A 16271-nucleotide genomic window follows, 5' to 3' on the forward strand; every position below is an offset into this window, starting at 1 on the left:
TTATTCAATTTATATTCTAGCTGCACACTACAGAGATGCAAGAAGGAAGGAGGAAAAAAAAGAGGAGAGGGCTGTATAAGTGTCCATACTTATGTATGTCTAAGTACACCAGGGTGCATAGTAATTATACCAAAAATAATTCTTGCTGGGTACCTTAGTGGAGTGTCTATTTCATGGAGAAGGAATCTTGACTAAAACACTGGTATTGACAACTAAAGTCAGGGCTCTCAGGGAAGGAAAAAAAAAAATAAATAAGAGGGGGTTATATGAAAGTTGGAGCCTCCTCATTTCCTTCACTGAATCAGAAAGTAGCAATGGAGAATCTTGCTCTGGGCCTCCAGCTAACATAAGCTGGACTCTGAATCCCCTCCAGTTGCAATGTGATTGTTCACTGCTACCCAAGGGGAAACAAGCCAATTAGGATGACTTAAGGGTATACCAAGAGTTAAAGCAGGGTAGGGAGAGAGTAATTTGTGTTTCTAAACCATGCTATTAAAAGATTTATTTTAGCCATCTACTAGTGGGCTCAAAGACTGATATGAAAGTTCCAGTGACAGAGCAATAATCAGCTTTGCTTGTATCATCCTAGTTCAGGCATAAAAGTCATGCATCAGGGAGTGTTCGAAAGCAGATTTCAAAAGAGCTATTGCTGTTAATGACTACCCCAGCTCAGTCCTCTACTCCTAGTCCTGTGAGGAATACTTACTCAGAGTTTTGCTGTCAGCTTCTATTAGGTCATTGAGTAAAAGCTATTTACTTGAATAAGGTTTGGTGCTATCAAGTCATTGCATCTAAATTATTAATTAAATTCCAGTGCACTACAGAAGATAACTTTAGCACAAGAGACATTTTGCTTCCTAATTATGTCTCCTGTTATATAACTTTGTGTCATGGGTTTGGAGCATGTTTAGCCCTGATTTCAGGTGACTTTCTCTTCTCTTAGACCAGTTATTTAACTGCTGCTGCTATAAAGGGAATACACTGAGATTCCATAGGTCCTCTGGTTGGCCAGTGAAATTGTGCATAAATTCTGGGTCTTTTATGCTCTACCATTTTTGTTAAAGCAGACAGAAAGCCTGGATACCTTTGTTGAAAGCAAGAAGCAGCGCCTGGAGGAGCCTCCAGCTTCCTGTCTGCTCCCACCTTGTATCTCTCCAATACCGAACCACAGAATAACCAGCACTAAAGAGTAAGTGGATTTTTGACATCGCATTCTTGAGGGTTTGCACAGTACTGCTCTGTGAAGATCTTTGCTGTAGAGTCAGCTTTACAGCCCATCAGCGTGAGTGACACGGCCTTGGTGTTCCCATCCGTGAGGAAGGGGATCCACGTGGTTTTGGATGAGATTCATCCCTCCTTCTGATGGCCTGCAGAACTTCAGAATGCTGCCACAATCCTGGTTACTCTTCAACCTCCTTTCAGTGTTCTTTCTTGCCTCTATTACCTTTAACCTCTGTGGACAGAGAATCCCACTAGAAGCGGGGTTCATTTGATTGCCTGGAGTTAATTTTGTTAAATCATTTCCACAGGGGACAGCTCCCAGTTTTATTGAACAGAGCAGTGAAATTGCCTCTTTGTTCCACCTTTGTGTAGCAGTGCCAGGGGTGCCCATCCCAAGTGTCTCAGACGTGTGCTTTGTTTCTCAGCAGACACACCATCCAGTGGTTTGTGCCTTGCAGAGTATCTTTCAGACGTGGCTGTAATGCTTGAGCAAACAGGTGCCACATAAATAATTCTGACTATAGAGTCACAAGGTTAGCATTCTATAAATAGCCAAAGAACCCAATTCCCTTTTGTTACCAATTTTGTGATTCTGAGAGGAGGCCCTTCTATCTGCTTTGCACTAGGATGAGCAAATCACAGCGTGCTTCTGAAAACAATTTGAGGATAATATAGCTAAATCTACGTAAAGTTCAAAAATAAGTTATGAAATAGCACACTAATTTTAAAATCCTTAAAGAAGGTTGAGCATAATTTTAATCATTTTGGTGTCAATATGGAGTAACTTCAGTCTGTGAGCTAGCCCCTCATTCAGCTACTGAGAAAATCAGAGCCGGAGTCTGGAAAAGGAAGTTGAAAGTTACAGTGAGATCTGTAACATGCTGCACATTGGATAAACATCATGATGGGTGTTGCCTGATTGTCGTTGCTAAAAAAACAATGAGCAGAGATATATTGCAGAGGGATTCAAGGATTATCCATCCCCAACCACCTCCACAATCCATTAAAAAAAACCTTTCTAGTCACCATCAGGCCTAAGGATCCACCCCCAACCTGATGTTTCTTAATTTGAGCTTGTTTTCCAGGTCGTTAATTTGATTCCTCAGAGCTTTCAACCCTTTGGTATTCTCTCTTAAAACATAATTGTGTCCATCAATAGTTATTTTCATATTCTAGCTTTTTTCTCTCATCTGCCTGAAGCTTTGAAACAAAATTTTCTGACTTCTTTTCCACCTCAGTGAGACCTGGATCACACTGCATTGGTTGTTACTAGTGTTTCCTGAGTTTGCTTGAAGAAAATGCAATACCTTTTTGATTCAGGTTTTCGGCTCAGGTTTTCAACTCCCAGAGACATGCAACTGAATAGAGATCAATGTATTTCCCAAAAGATCAGGGAGATGGATGAACTGTGTGAAGACAATCTCCTAGAAATTTAAACGTTCATTTTTAGGCAGTCAGGAGCAATTCTGTTCTCCAGAGGGTTAAGTAGATTTTTACAGGGAGGTAGATTTTTAAGGGGAGGCAGAAGAAAAGTCCACTCTTCAAGGCAGTGGGGGAAAATAACACTTCAGGGGTAAAAGGCTGAAAGACAAGCTTTGCCATTTGGTCTTTTATTCCCAAAAGTTCCAAGTTTTCTTTTAGAACTCTCTATATAAGGGCTCTGAGAAATGAGGGTGAGTCAGCTACAGGTGTGATGATGATCTTCATCCCTTAAGGAGGTGTTAAGTCCCATGGTGGATGTTGTCACTTAGTAGGAAATTTAGGTCTCTCCTATTAGAACTTGATCCCTGTGCCAACAAGGCAAGTTCCCTGAGGCAGACCTGAGATTTTTATTAGGCTTTTTTAAAGGTACAAGAGTGTTTTGACAGAAAGACCACGATCTGGGCCAAAATTCGGGGGCATTCAGGAGTCTGGAGCAGTCAGCAAAAGATAGGTCACACCTGTGCTTTCACAGCTCCCATAGTTTGCCTCGCTGTGTTTTAAGCACTTGGATACATTTCTCCATAATCTTCCCCTAAACGTATGGGCTCAATAAAGCAAGCAAAGATGCACAATTAATCTTTAAAGGGTCACATGTCTTATAAGGTCAATTATATGCCTAATTTCCACAAGTTCCTGTGACTACATGTGCAGTTTGAGTTTAGAAATTTCAAATGGTCACTTGTGAACTTTAAAGGCGTCTGCACAACCAGAGAGCAGGTTTGTATTACGTAGTCATTGCATAAGCCATAATTACCTCTCTGTTCCTTCCCTCACATACTCAGGGGCTGATGCCTTTTCCAAAATATGACCTGACACTTAAAATACACTGTTCAAAATATTGCCACTGTGTTTTCCTTATTTCTGATACTTACAGCAAATAGGTGTTTCAGTGGTTTTATAGGAATACGTTGAAACAGTTCTGTGAAGCTGAATTTTTGGCACATCAGCTGCCTGCTTTGCAGCAGAGGATTACTTATTTATATTTAGTTCCTTGACAGAGAAATTTTAATTTAAGCACTAATTGTATGTGCTGCTGAATCCAATTGCTATATGAATATTTGATTGGTAGACCCAGTGCAGACAGAGCACTACTCACCAGTATTTGGCTTTTTGAAACAACACAGGGAATTTGCTGGTGCAAACTCTGAGTCAAACTGAGTCATACCAGCAAAACAGGTCCACCATCTAGCAGGCTTGCTGGAAATCTGTCTGAGGCAAGCATTTCTGCATTTCTTTTCTTCAAAATTTCCTGTTCTCTTTGGTTTGACCTTTAGCTGGAGATGCACCTGTACGTGGCCATGCATGTTAGTGGATGCCTTGGGGGGTCACAGCAGCATTCGCTGGGGTTCCTTGGGGGCACAGGCAGCATTCCCAAATAGGACAATGACTGCAGCTCCATTCAGGAGCTGCCATGTGGCCCAGGCTCATGTGGGAGTGCAGGCAAAGGAAAGCCAAGTGCCTGGTGTGGACTTGGTCTCACTAACAGGCCAGAGATACCACTGCATACCACGAGGAGTGGATAAAGAGAGGGCAAAGAAAGCGTGAAACGTGAGAGTAGCTGGAAATTCTCCCTTCTTCATGCAGTGACCTCTTGTTGCCTGTTTGCTTGCTTGCTTTCTGCCCTAAAAGAAGCCAGGCTGGGAAAAAAAAAAAAAAAAAAAAGGCAGATGGGGAACCTTCTCCTTCTTTGATAATTGGCCTTTTTTTCGACACAAAAGATTAAACCCTGCAGCCACAAGACCATCAGTTCTGCTTGTAGTTTTTCCATGCACTTTTATTGTGTTTCTCCCTAGATTTAAAATATATTTTAACTAACAATCATGTCAGCAAATTAAACCATTGAGTCTCAGTAATTATTGCAATAAATTCATTCAAAATTAGCGATTCCTGCAATCAAAGACCAGTTTCTTAGGCCATTAACAGCCCAAAGCAAAGTGACAATCTGGTTAACTGCTGGTAACAACCTATTTCATGGAGGTTATTGTTAACATAAATGCTTTAGTGTAAATCTGAGGGAGGTAACACTGCTAAATAAATTATCAGCTTAATTCCTGCAAAAACTTATAAGATTAAGTGGGCAAGGGGAAGAAAATAAAAAATTAAAACCAACAGAAAATTAAAACTGTATTGTTGGGGAGGGCTAAGTTAAATGTAGGTTATGTAGAAAAAAAATACCTCCTAGTGCTTTTTGTTTTGTGGTTAATTCTTCCAGCCCACGGAGTGATTTACATGCCAGAGCTGAGTAGCTGCACCTGTCCCTTGGTTTGCCCCATCTTAGATCTGAGCCCAGAGATGAGGTGAACTTGTGCAGTTTTAACTAGTGAGGAGCTTCAGACTCCTTTGTGCACAGTGGAACAGAAAACCACTGCGCTCTGTGTTCCCCCCATGAGTGCATGTTCAGGGTTCCCTGTGCTTGGGAGGCAGAGGATTTGGGTTCTGCTCTTTCGGGGTGCTCCTGTGGGTTAACTGTGTCTCCTTTGCTGCAGTACAACCCAAGAACACGTTCATGCCTTGTCAGGGCAGTGCTCGCCCTCCTTTGGAAAACCTTTCCTCTGGAAAAAAAAAAAAGTTCTGAGTGTTGTGAGCTGTAACTGTGGCAACTTGTCTGAGTTCCAGAATGCCCTCTGGGGGTCAGAAAGAGCACAGGTGGAGCTTGGAGTGAGAACTTTCTGGAGGACGTATTGCAGGACCACGTGTGCATAAAATCAGTCTTGAAGAGCTGCTGCTCTATTCCAGCCTGGTTGTTTTGCTGTGATCTTCTTCAGACACATGTGTTTTCCAAGCAGGACTGCATCCATCCCAGCAAAGCAATATGAATTTGAGCTTGTTTTATTTCTTCAGTCTGAAGATCTTTAGTGTCAGAGGGTTTCAAGTAAGATGTTTTCGACTCTGTTTCAGTTGAATTAAAGTAGTTTTGGGTAGAGGAGCTATAAACATGAGGGCTTTGTTTGATTTCACTCTGTGGCTTCACAGATAAGGCTAAAATGTTTCTGCATCAGCAAAGGTCCCAAGTAGGGCAGTGACCAAGGTGTAGATATTGATACTGTCAGTGAAACGGCAGAAGAGGCCAGACTGAAATGAGAGAGAGCCCCTAAGTGAGAAGTGAGGAAACCTGGGTCGCCTTCTCCTCTTTCCCAGGTTACTTTGAGGCAAAGTAGATCGATAATTCCTGACACTGACTGAAAGTGGGAGCAAAACATAAATTCTTGTTGACTTAGTTTGTTATTGAAATTTTAGTCAATAATCATGAAAAGTAAATGATCATGTAGTGCAATATTAGATGTCTAACAAAAGATTAAAATTCAGGTTATCTTCATTGACTGAGCTGGGACAGTACCTGAAATAAAAATCTATGAGTAGATTAACACGTTAAGCAGTCAGTGAGGTGTTGGGTTTGGCTTTTTCTTTTTTGATGAATTTGAGTGGTGAAAGGTCTACCAGGTTGTTTTTTTTTTTCCTGGTTTTACTGTGCATCACAGCTGCCATTGCTAGCCAGTTAACAATTTCTGTACATAAAACAGACAATAGATTATCATGTTACTCGAGCTTTCATGTCAAAACCACATTCATTTTCTGAATCACGTTCAATTCATCAACCAATATTTGCTCAAGGGCTTTTGCCAGCTACAATGTATCATTTTAATATAGTGTTGAACATTGGTTTTACTCTAGAGGTTAAATAATTATTATCTTGTTATTGTTATGGTTATCATTTTGTAGTTGTTATGAATTCTATTTTTGGTTCATCTGCTGCCGCGTGCTGGTCGGGTTTTTTTGCAAAGGTTGCTTATGTGAGCCCTAATCCACCTCTTAAAAAGATGCTTAATGTTAAACACATAAATAGTCATACTTGATGTCGAAGGAACTAACCCTGTGCATAAAACTTTCCAGCACTTTGCTGAGTCAGAACCTCTATGACCTCTCAAATGAAGACTGACTCAAATTAGCATTTAAATCGGGTGCAATTTGTACTAATGCACTGCAAGTTGTCCTCCAAAGCAGAAGGTTTCTGCAATCACTGGAAAGGCAGAGGCAGCTCTTCTGTTTCCACTGGTGTCCCCTTGTGCCGTAGCACCGAGGGCGCGGGGCTGCAGGACGCGTTGGAGGGCAGAGCTGGCTTCTCGGTAAATAAAACGTAGAGCTTTGTGCCGGGGAGAATTAACCAATATCCTTGAAGTGCAGCTGCCTTTCCTGTGTGTCCCAGGAGCAGCAGTGGCTCGGTGAAGAAGGTGACAAAGAAAAGAGAAGAGAAGCTGTTCCCTCCTCCCTTGTCCCCGCTCTTGGACGACCCCGTGCACCGGCGGCACGGCAGCGACAGCAGCGCCTTCAGCCAGGAGCCCGCTGTCACCAGCACCTCACAGAGCAGCAGCTCGTCCTCCTCTGCCTCTAAACACAGAAAGAATGAAAGTAAATCTTCTTCTAACCCCAAAGGAATCTGTGTAAGTAACCTCAGTTGGTGGCAGTGGACAGGATAAAATGAAATTAACTCGGCTTGATCCTGTTCTTGATTCTGGTGGATTTATTTTTGGTGTTTTTTTTTTTTCCCCACGCAGTGTGTATTTCTAAATGCTTTTACAGCCCCACTCAGGGAGAGTGGATCTTTGCAGAGCCAGGCATAAACAGCTCTTGCTAGCTCCCTTTTTAGGTCAGCATTAGGCATCTACTTGGTGTTGTCTATCATTCCCTGAAGCACCTGGACCCTGAAGAGTCTTTGCAACCATCAACTAGCTGCAATGAGTCCCTTAACTCTGCAACAGTCACATTTTGAAAATAAAACTTCCAGAATATCACCTGAATAACTTCCCCAAATTCTCAGCCAGAATTAAGCACCGTAGTCACACTGAATAGTGTGGCCTAAACTAAACAGACAATAACAATATAACAAAATATTCCTGTCCATGGTGCACTCAGCATGTTAATAAACTCTCTCAGGTTTGCAGGCTCATGACAGGAAAGTTTATTTACACATAAGCTCTGTTAATTATGTGTAAGCTTTTAGACAATTTGTAAATAGGCATTTTTTTTCCCCCCCAGAAAAATGTCACACTGTTAGGGCCATCTCCCCATCAGAGGTTCTCACAGAGACAGTTCTTTGTTGCTTGCTTTTCACCAGATTCAGGTAGGGTTTGGGGATTTTTTTCTGAAAATACATAAAAAAGAGCCAAAACTGCATGGCAAATTCACTAAAACAACATAAAATTTAGTTTGTCACCCTCTTTTTAGGTTAAAACAAGAAACTCCAGGGTTTTGGCCCGTTTTAGAAAATAGTCCTTCCTCTGGAGTTTCAAACCCACCCTTACTTTATAGTATCAAACTGTGTCTTGGTGTCGCTGTCAAAATTAAAAGACAAGAAGAAAATCCTGCCACAGAAAAGGCCATGCACAGCCCCATTTTTCACAGTTCACCACTTTGAGAGAGGTTGCTACCCTGCACTGTGATAGTAAAACTCACAAGTTGCATTGGATCGTAGGTGACAAATCACTTCACCTTATTCATTCATCCCTGTTGCTTTCTGATATCATTGTGTCACTTCAAGCTGCGCCAGTAATACACACGCCTTCAACTGAAATCAGTGCCAAAATGAACTGCATATGTCAGCAAGTAAACAGGGTTCTGTAAACAGCAGGGCCTCTTCCTCTCATCCCAGCATCTCTAGGCAGATTTATCCTTGGTTAATCTATTATCTTGATACATGAAGTATTTTCCCCCTAAAATATGTTCGACTTCTCTCCCTAGTTCATTGGTTCATCTGTAATTTAGTTCATCTGGTTGGGGACCAAGCTCGCAAGTTGCAATTGCCTGATTTAAAATCTTCTGTTATGCTTCTGGTTTTAATCATTGCAAAGTCACAACTGACTTCTGCTTCCCATTCTTCTTTCCCTAGCAAGAGTGAGGAAATTGTTCCCTGCTGAAATCCAAGCAGACTCTTCAGCCACATTAACAATTAGCTCCTAGTAATATAGAAAAAAAGGTTACATTAGTGAAGGAAGTTGAGTTTAGATCTATCCCTGCCCCATTAGATCTCCCCACCCTTGCTCTAACCAGTGTCTCTAGTCAGTAACACTGTGGTTTCCATCTAAAATTTACCCCTGAAAGTGTAAATGAGTGCAGGTGAGAGCTCAGAAGTAGAGCTGTACTCACTAATTCATCTGTGGGGCTCAAGGAAGGATGGTTTGGGGAGGTGGCACCAAGGTGTGTGGGCTGCTTTGTGCCTCAGCCTTTGCTTTGTTGGGAAGGGGTTTTGGCAGGGAAGGGTGGGTGTGAGCGCTGACGTTGTTGGAAGGTGTTGTTTGAACTCTCAACAACAGCCCTGTGTTTCCTAGGAGGAAGAATCTCACGGTACACCCACAGCCAACGCTCTTCTTGACACCAGCCATCTAGAGCCAGACATCTGGTCTGCAATGCCAATGCTTTCCAACGGGAATTCTGAGCCCAGGAGACCCAAAATAACGTTTGATGATGTGTAAGTTCTGTTGGCTCTGTGCTCTGTGATTGGGATTTTTGTGCAGGCAGAGGTCCCAGTGAAAGGGAATATCTTTGATTACAGTGCTGGCATTGGGCACCTGTGTGGATAGTGCTGCACAAAGGCACACACAGTTTTAATCTTGGCAAATGAACTGTTGTCACTGATTAATGAAGATTCTGCTGATAAATGTTTTCAGATCGTGAATGTTGGTTCACGGTAATTCTTCTTTTTTTTTTTTTTTTTTTTTCTTCTCTAATTTTAACTCCTCTAATGGAAACTTCTTATACTTAATTAGTTTAAAATATTTTTCCTTTTCCTCTGTTCAGCACACATTAATAGGTCCTTTGGGCAGCCAGTTTCTACAGCTGCTTATTTTACATTCCGGTCACCCATCATATCTCTGCATACAGCAGCTTCAGATTGATATCAGCTTAGGATTTAAGGAGATAAGTGGGCATATTTGTCAGAATTCTTCTTTAAAGCAGTCAGCCATTTTTTTCAAACAACATTTGTCCAACAATATGAAAGCAAAGTCTTGAATTAATTGATTTTGTCTCTCTAGGCTTCACAATGCGGATTATTACATGCAAGAGGCTAAGAAGCTGAAGCACAAAGCAGATGCACTGGTAGGTTATCACAGGATTTTTTGTCACTTTCCACTGTGGAGCTCAGTGTTAAAAAATGGACATTATTTCACAAGTTCTAAAGCCTCTCAGACCAAGAGGAGCCCTGCTGTTGATTAAACTGCGCTCCAGTTTTTGCTCCATAAACACACCGTGCACAAGTTAAACCCTGAATGCCATTCCTAACTTTTAAGTATTTGTTCTCCCCAAAAAAATCTACTTACAATAGCTGGCGTTTCTTCCAAGGGAGAGCAGCAATCATGCTGTTTATGAAGTATGTAAGATGGTTTTTTGAAAGTTGATGTGTATTTGAAATTTCTTTTCCCTATTCATTTTGAGCCTGAAACAGAAGTGTTGAAATATTACATAGCAGAAAGACAGGCAAATCACCCCACACCCCATTATCATGTGGTAAAACTGTTTGATAGTTCTAATCCAGTTGTTTAAAATCTGAAACAATTCATTTTTATGTACTACATTCATTTTTATTGCATGATTTTAGGCTGATAAAGAAAGTCACAACACACTTATTCCCAAAAAAATCTGGCAGTGACATAGTTCAATGCTGGGAAAGCTTTTTTGCTTGCTTTACCCCCCCAATGAAATTCCAGTAAGATTGGCCTAATTTTGCCAAATGTTTTGATTTTGATAAAAGTACATAATCTGAAAGCTTGTATTCCATCATGTTTTGTTCTATACAAGCTATTGCCAGTTCTGAAGTGTCCTTAATAAAAGTTTGCTTTGTAGGGAGGGACTTTGCTCCTGTGTGCTACACAGGGTGCAGAGCAGTGTTCAGGAAGACTTAGTGGAACTTGACTCCTCTACTTAAATTAACTAAGATGTCTAAAATGAAGTGTGGCCATCCACTTTGCCTCTCAAAGAGCTGGGTGATTATTCACCTCTCAGCTTTATTATTTCTGGGGGTTTTGCATGTGTATTCTGTCATTACACATTAGAGATTTTGTGCTTAGAACTAATAATGATAAAAAAAAATTTAAAAAACCAAAACATGCTCTGTTTTTAAAAAGCAAACCAGCCAAACAAAAAAGTCTCTCCCTCTGCTGTCAGTGAGCTGAAGGAGAGCTGACATTTCAAGCTGTCTGCTTCAGCTCTCCAGGCTCCCTTTTGGCTTGGGGCGCAGTGTTTCCGAGTGTGTTTTCTGTGTCAGGTGGGTTGAGGGGTTTGGCACCTGTTCTGACTGCCAGCCAGGTGACAGTCATCCCTCCCAGCACGCAGGAGGTGGCTTCCAGCTAGCCACAGCCTGGCATCTGCAGGCTCACAGCCCCTCACACCCACAGCTGGGTGACCTTTAAACAAAGCACACAGCGTGCTGGCACAGGGCTCTACCTGCTCCACGCTAGCAAATATTCACAGGCTCAGGCTGGTCTCGCTCCATCAGCTCCCCTCCCTCTGCAGCCACAGCACTCACAAGGTGCTCACCCTTCTCCCCTGCTCCTGCCTGTGCCTGTGCCTGCAGGAGCAGGGTGTTTCTGCAGCCAGAAACAAGAGGAGCAGGCGCGGCACATCCCAGCCCTCCCTGTCACACATCCGCTGGGACCAACCTGTTGGCAGGCACAAATAGCCACCAACAAAGTGTCCGCTTTTTCCTTCTGCTCTTTAGATCTCAAGTCTTTTTTTATTTTTTTTTTTTTTTTTTTTCCGCCCACCCAATGCAGCTGCAGGCAAATAATCTGCATGGAACACATTTGGTGTGGGATCCCGTGGTGTTACCCGTCCTGTGGAAACAATTGCTGCTGGTTCCTTGGTGCTGACATGACAGAGCACAGGCAGCACTGAAAGATGTGTTGCAGTGGCTGGGGAGATAATGCATGTGACCTCAAAATGTGTCAGCAAATGTTAATGAGATTTGTGGCAGCCCTGTTCCTGGGCTTGTAGAGAAAACAGATTTCTGGTGAAGGGCAGGACGTTTCATGTCTTGTGGGAGCGACCCCGTGGAAACCTCTCCTTGTCGCGGCTGCACTCAGGGATCAGCTCATTTGGGTGGGCTGCTGCAGTGGCAACTGCCTGAACCATATGGAAGAGATCCTGAGACCTCCCTGTGTTCCTGTCTGAGATGTGACGAGCTGGAATAATTCCGCCTACTCCAGAGAATCAGATCCCGTTCCTGGCTCAAATTCTATGTCTTTACTAAATCTGCTTGCAGCCAGATTATTTTTTTTTTTTTTCCCCATACCACAAAAAGTCATCTTTGGAAGACTTTTAGACTTTTTGTCTTCTAAAATGAACAGAAATTCTTCCAAAGTGAAAAACAGAATTTGAAGGATATGCTGAGAAGCAGCCACTGGAATAGAGAGAGAGAGAGCAGTCAGAAACATTTCCCTTTTTCTGATCATTCAGTTAATACCTGTCAATTGTACAAAGGCTTTGTACATAATCAATGCACAAGAGCAGTACTTGAAATTAAAGGTGGGCAGAGAGAACTTGTTATGGCTTAGAAGGAGCCACAAAGATAAGTGTACCATTATCTTGGACCAATTATATATGTTATGCTTAATATGTTGTTACAGTAGGCTGCTGTTTTGTGAAGGGAAACATATGCAGATGCGTCAAAAATATTTTGATAGCGACACGGAAAGACATTTCTAAATTATTTAGAGTATATTGGCTCTCCTATATCAAGTGCCACATTAGTAGAATTCTTATATTCAGCTATCAAAAACTGAAAATGTTAAATACTATTATAAAGTGCGTACTATAAAAATGTCATATATAATATTCATTACACATAAAAAAAGAAATCAGTATGTCTAAGTCAGTTTAATCACAACCATTATGAGGGCTAAAACCTTTTGCAATAAAATCCTAGTAAAATGAAATATTAAGCAGTGCTATATTGTCTCCCTTTTTTTTTTTTTTTTCCTCCCTGCTCTTTTACTCATCATATAAGCGATGAGATTTTTTTTTTTTTTTTTTTGGCCAAGAGTTAACTCAGAAGATGCCATCAGCCACATGGCATGGAGTTGTTATTAACCCTTGCGTAGTGACATTCAGACTTAGTTCATCTGTCAGGAGCAGTGTGGATGTGCACAAACATGCTGAGTGCCCTTTCTCGCCTGTGTAAACCCCCGATGTCAGTGGGCATACACTGAATTTCCCCTGTGGAGCATTCAGCCACATGCCACCCCGAAAAGATCTGGTAAAAACGCAGTCCCTGCCTTAATTACCGTACGATTTTGTTCTTAACTACCAGTGTGGCTTTGCTTTCACCCTAAAGCTAGCGTTGCTTTGTAATCTGCCTGCCTAGAAATGGAAGCTGGAGGATTTTCCTGACAGTGTCATTCCCATTTCAGCTGGAGAAGTTCGGCAAAGCAGTGAATTACGCTGATGCTGCCCTCTCCTTCATCGAGTGCGGGAACGCCATGGAGCGAGATCCATTAGAAGCTAAATCTCCATACACCATGTACTCAGAGACTGTGGAACTCATCAGGTTAATGTCCTTTCTGTGATCGTTTTCATCATCTCATTTCAGTCATAATTAGAACCTGCTATGTTTTAAAAAATACCATTTCAACGTATTAATGATTTGTCCAAGGCATCTTCATCTCAGAAGTCATCATAATTAGTTCTTGCCATTTTATTAATGTCATGGAAAATTTATAATTGATGGACACTGCTTTTATAAATTATCCCCTTTAGAGGTTATAATGTGAGTGTTATAATTTGCAATATTCATAAAATTAAAATTGAAATGTAGTGGGTGGAAGTAAAGTATAGTAATTTCACTGTTTGGCAATGACACTTGTCTTTTAAAAGGTGTAGTTTTATAATTCAAAACATTAAAGAGACTCTATCAGGATTTCTATTACAAACCCTGGTTTTGGAGGTTTATAACTTGGCTGTTAAAAAAGAGAAAAGCTGAAACTTGGGATATAAGGTCATAACCAGAGAGGAAGCTTCTGCATATATTGTCTTGAAAACAGTGTATTTTTAATGTTAAAGGAATGTGAATCAGCTGAATTAATTTTAATGCAGTTTTGTAGACTCGTAGGTTAGAATCAGGATGAGAGAGTCTTTACATACTAATAAAATGTCTGAATTATTATTCTAAAATCTGCTACTGCTCCTTATAGCTGTTTCATAGTGTAGGCTCCGTAGAAATAATAGTCTCCTGAGTAACTAAGTTTGCTTTACTTGAGCAAATTATCAAAGTGAAATCAAGCAGGATTAAATTTACCTGTAAGTAGAACAACAGGATTTTTCCTCTCCACTGTGATGCACCTTTGCTTTCCCCAGTGTGCGCTGGGAATATCCTTGTTAATGTCAGTGTAATTACTGGCAGTTTGCACAAGTGAAAGAAAAAGAGGCAAATCAAGCCCTAAATATTTGGGTTTTAATACGTCAACGGTGGGTTTTTTTTTTTAACATGCCAGATTAGCTATTAGGGACTGCCAAGATAATGCATGTTTTACATTTTGAAGTAGGCATTTGCATAATAAAATGTATCAAACCTTGAGCTCTTACTCTCAGGTAAATAATATGCCTGTTAAATATTTAAAAACATGTTTTTTACATTCTTCACTTCATAAAGGGAAGAAGAAAATCTATAGAAATCACTCAAGAAAAAAAAAGAAGTTCACTCAACACTTGATCCGTGTTAAACCGCGGAGAGCAGAGGACTTGGAAAAGGAGCCACTTGCCTCTGCTCTGCTGTGCCCAAATCATCCTGCAGTCTGACAGCATGTCCTGAGCTACACAGCTGCATGGCAGAATAAATTGTATTTAAAGAAATATTCTTTAAAGAAAGGAGAGGCTCTTCCTAGGAGCCTGCATTTATTTTTGGGGTTTTTTTTAAGAACACCGCACAGCCCAGTTGAAGTCGTTGCCCCTCAGTCCAGCAGTGTGCCCGTTCAGAGTGCACAGAGCAGAAAGCTTTGTTCACCCACAACGTGTGAACCACTTAACTGGGGGAATGGCAGCTCCAGGAGTGGCTCCCAAAGGGCAGGACCTGCAGGGGGTCAGGAGGTGAGGGCATGGCCGTGTCCTGGGGTGACTGGCACTCCTCAGCACCAGCATTCCTGCTGCCTTGCTGCTCCTGGCACAGTCCTGCCTGCTGCAGGCTGTGGGGCAGGGAGACCTGGGCATGGAAGCAGCTCCTGAGCTGCTTCTGGAGCTGCTTTTGGCTGTGGAAGAATCTGGAGAATTTGTTATAGTACATCTCCAGTATATAAATAGCTTAAGTCAGGTGAGATTAATTCCACCACCTAGCACCAGAAGTAGAGTTTAATTCACCAGCTGTTGCGTGCAGCATCTTGTAGCAGCCAGTGAGACTGATTTGTCCATTTTATTGCTGTCAGGGGTCAGAGATGGACTAAAGTGATTGCCCAGGTGAGCAGCAGGCTGGCACAGGCTCAATAAAACTCCACGGACAAAGACACAATTCTCGTGGCTGCAGTGGGTGCTGGATGTACAAAGGATGTGGCTGTGCACACATTTTCTCAATGTAGCTGCTAATAATAACTTAGTTTTTTTTCTGTGACATAACAAATAGAGGGAGAATTTTTTCACTTTCACTCCTCCCTTCATCAGAAGCACAATTTTTCCCCTTTTGTACTTAGCTGTGTCTGCCCTGACTGTCTGCATCAGACCCTTAGTTGTGAAAGCAAGCGGAGCATCAAAGAGATTGGGACTATCAGAGATCTGACTGTCAAATGTGTTTTTAAGTTAATGGCAGTGCTGAAATCCCAAAGAGCCGTGGGTCGTTGTGTGTGATCACATTCATCCAGCCCGACTGGAACCACGATACCCAGCAGCAGGTGGGACAGGACGTGCAGGAAGCGCTGCAGGAGGGGTGCTGCAGCTGCAGGCTGGGGACGGGAGCCAGGCAGGGGAGAGCAGCACAGCTGCCTGCACTCCATTACCTCCTTGTAAATGAGAACTCATCAAGGCTGCCTGGATACCTTAAAACTTTCTTATGCAACGCTGAACCCTATTACTTATTCTAACACAAGTACCTGTGAAATTGCATTAGGGCTCAGAACAATGATTTTATGCGATGAATTGATTTTCAAGAGACTAATGCATAGAATGGAGTGTGCTCAGTTAAAGGGGAAAAAAAAAAAGAGGAGAGGAGATAGGAATTCTCAGTCCTTGACCATCCAAATGCTGGACAGCAGCAATTAAATAGAGAGGGAAGACCAAGTACACAAGATTCATAAATTAATGAACCCAAGAATGAAAAAAACCTGTGAACGTGACCTTTCCTGTATGTAAAATCATTTTCTGTATAAAATATATTAAAAGCTTTGAGAAAGCATTTATGAGAAGGATTTTGAAGATATTATTCAAGCCCAAAGTATTACATGTAAAACCTTATTATATATTACTTCACACTCCAGTACATATAGGGCCAAGATGTTATGCTTCTGTTCAACACTCATCCCAAATGTTTGCAGGACTCAGCCTAGTTGGCTGGATGTAATGTCATTAATACAGCCAAGAATAGTTCACCTTGTTGGCCC

The 16271-nt window shown here is 41.7% G+C and overlaps 1 protein-coding gene across 8 annotated transcripts in view; it reads left to right on the plus strand.

Annotated features, from left to right (window-relative positions):
• The window catches only part of AFF2 (ALF transcription elongation factor 2), a 352651-nt gene that overhangs the window by 322401 nt on the left and 13979 nt on the right, over nt 1–16271 (plus strand). For 6 of the 8 annotated variants that reach the window (XM_040083762.2, XM_040083755.2, XM_040083759.2 and 3 more), the window contains exons 12-16: nt 1065–1189; nt 6908–7142; nt 9027–9166; nt 9732–9795; nt 13104–13240. In XM_040083762.2, the coding sequence (XP_039939696.1) occupies nt 1065–1189; nt 6908–7142; nt 9027–9166; nt 9732–9795; nt 13104–13240 (701 nt within the window). The remainder of the gene's footprint in view (nt 1–1064; nt 1190–6907; nt 7143–9026; nt 9167–9731; nt 9796–13103; nt 13241–16271) is intronic. The other 2 variants (XM_040083756.2, XM_040083761.1) reach the window with 1 other exon arrangement.

Source organism: Hirundo rustica, chromosome 21 (genome assembly GCF_015227805.2).
Source record: "Hirundo rustica isolate bHirRus1 chromosome 21, bHirRus1.pri.v3, whole genome shotgun sequence".
NCBI lineage: Eukaryota > Metazoa > Chordata > Aves > Passeriformes > Hirundinidae > Hirundo > Hirundo rustica.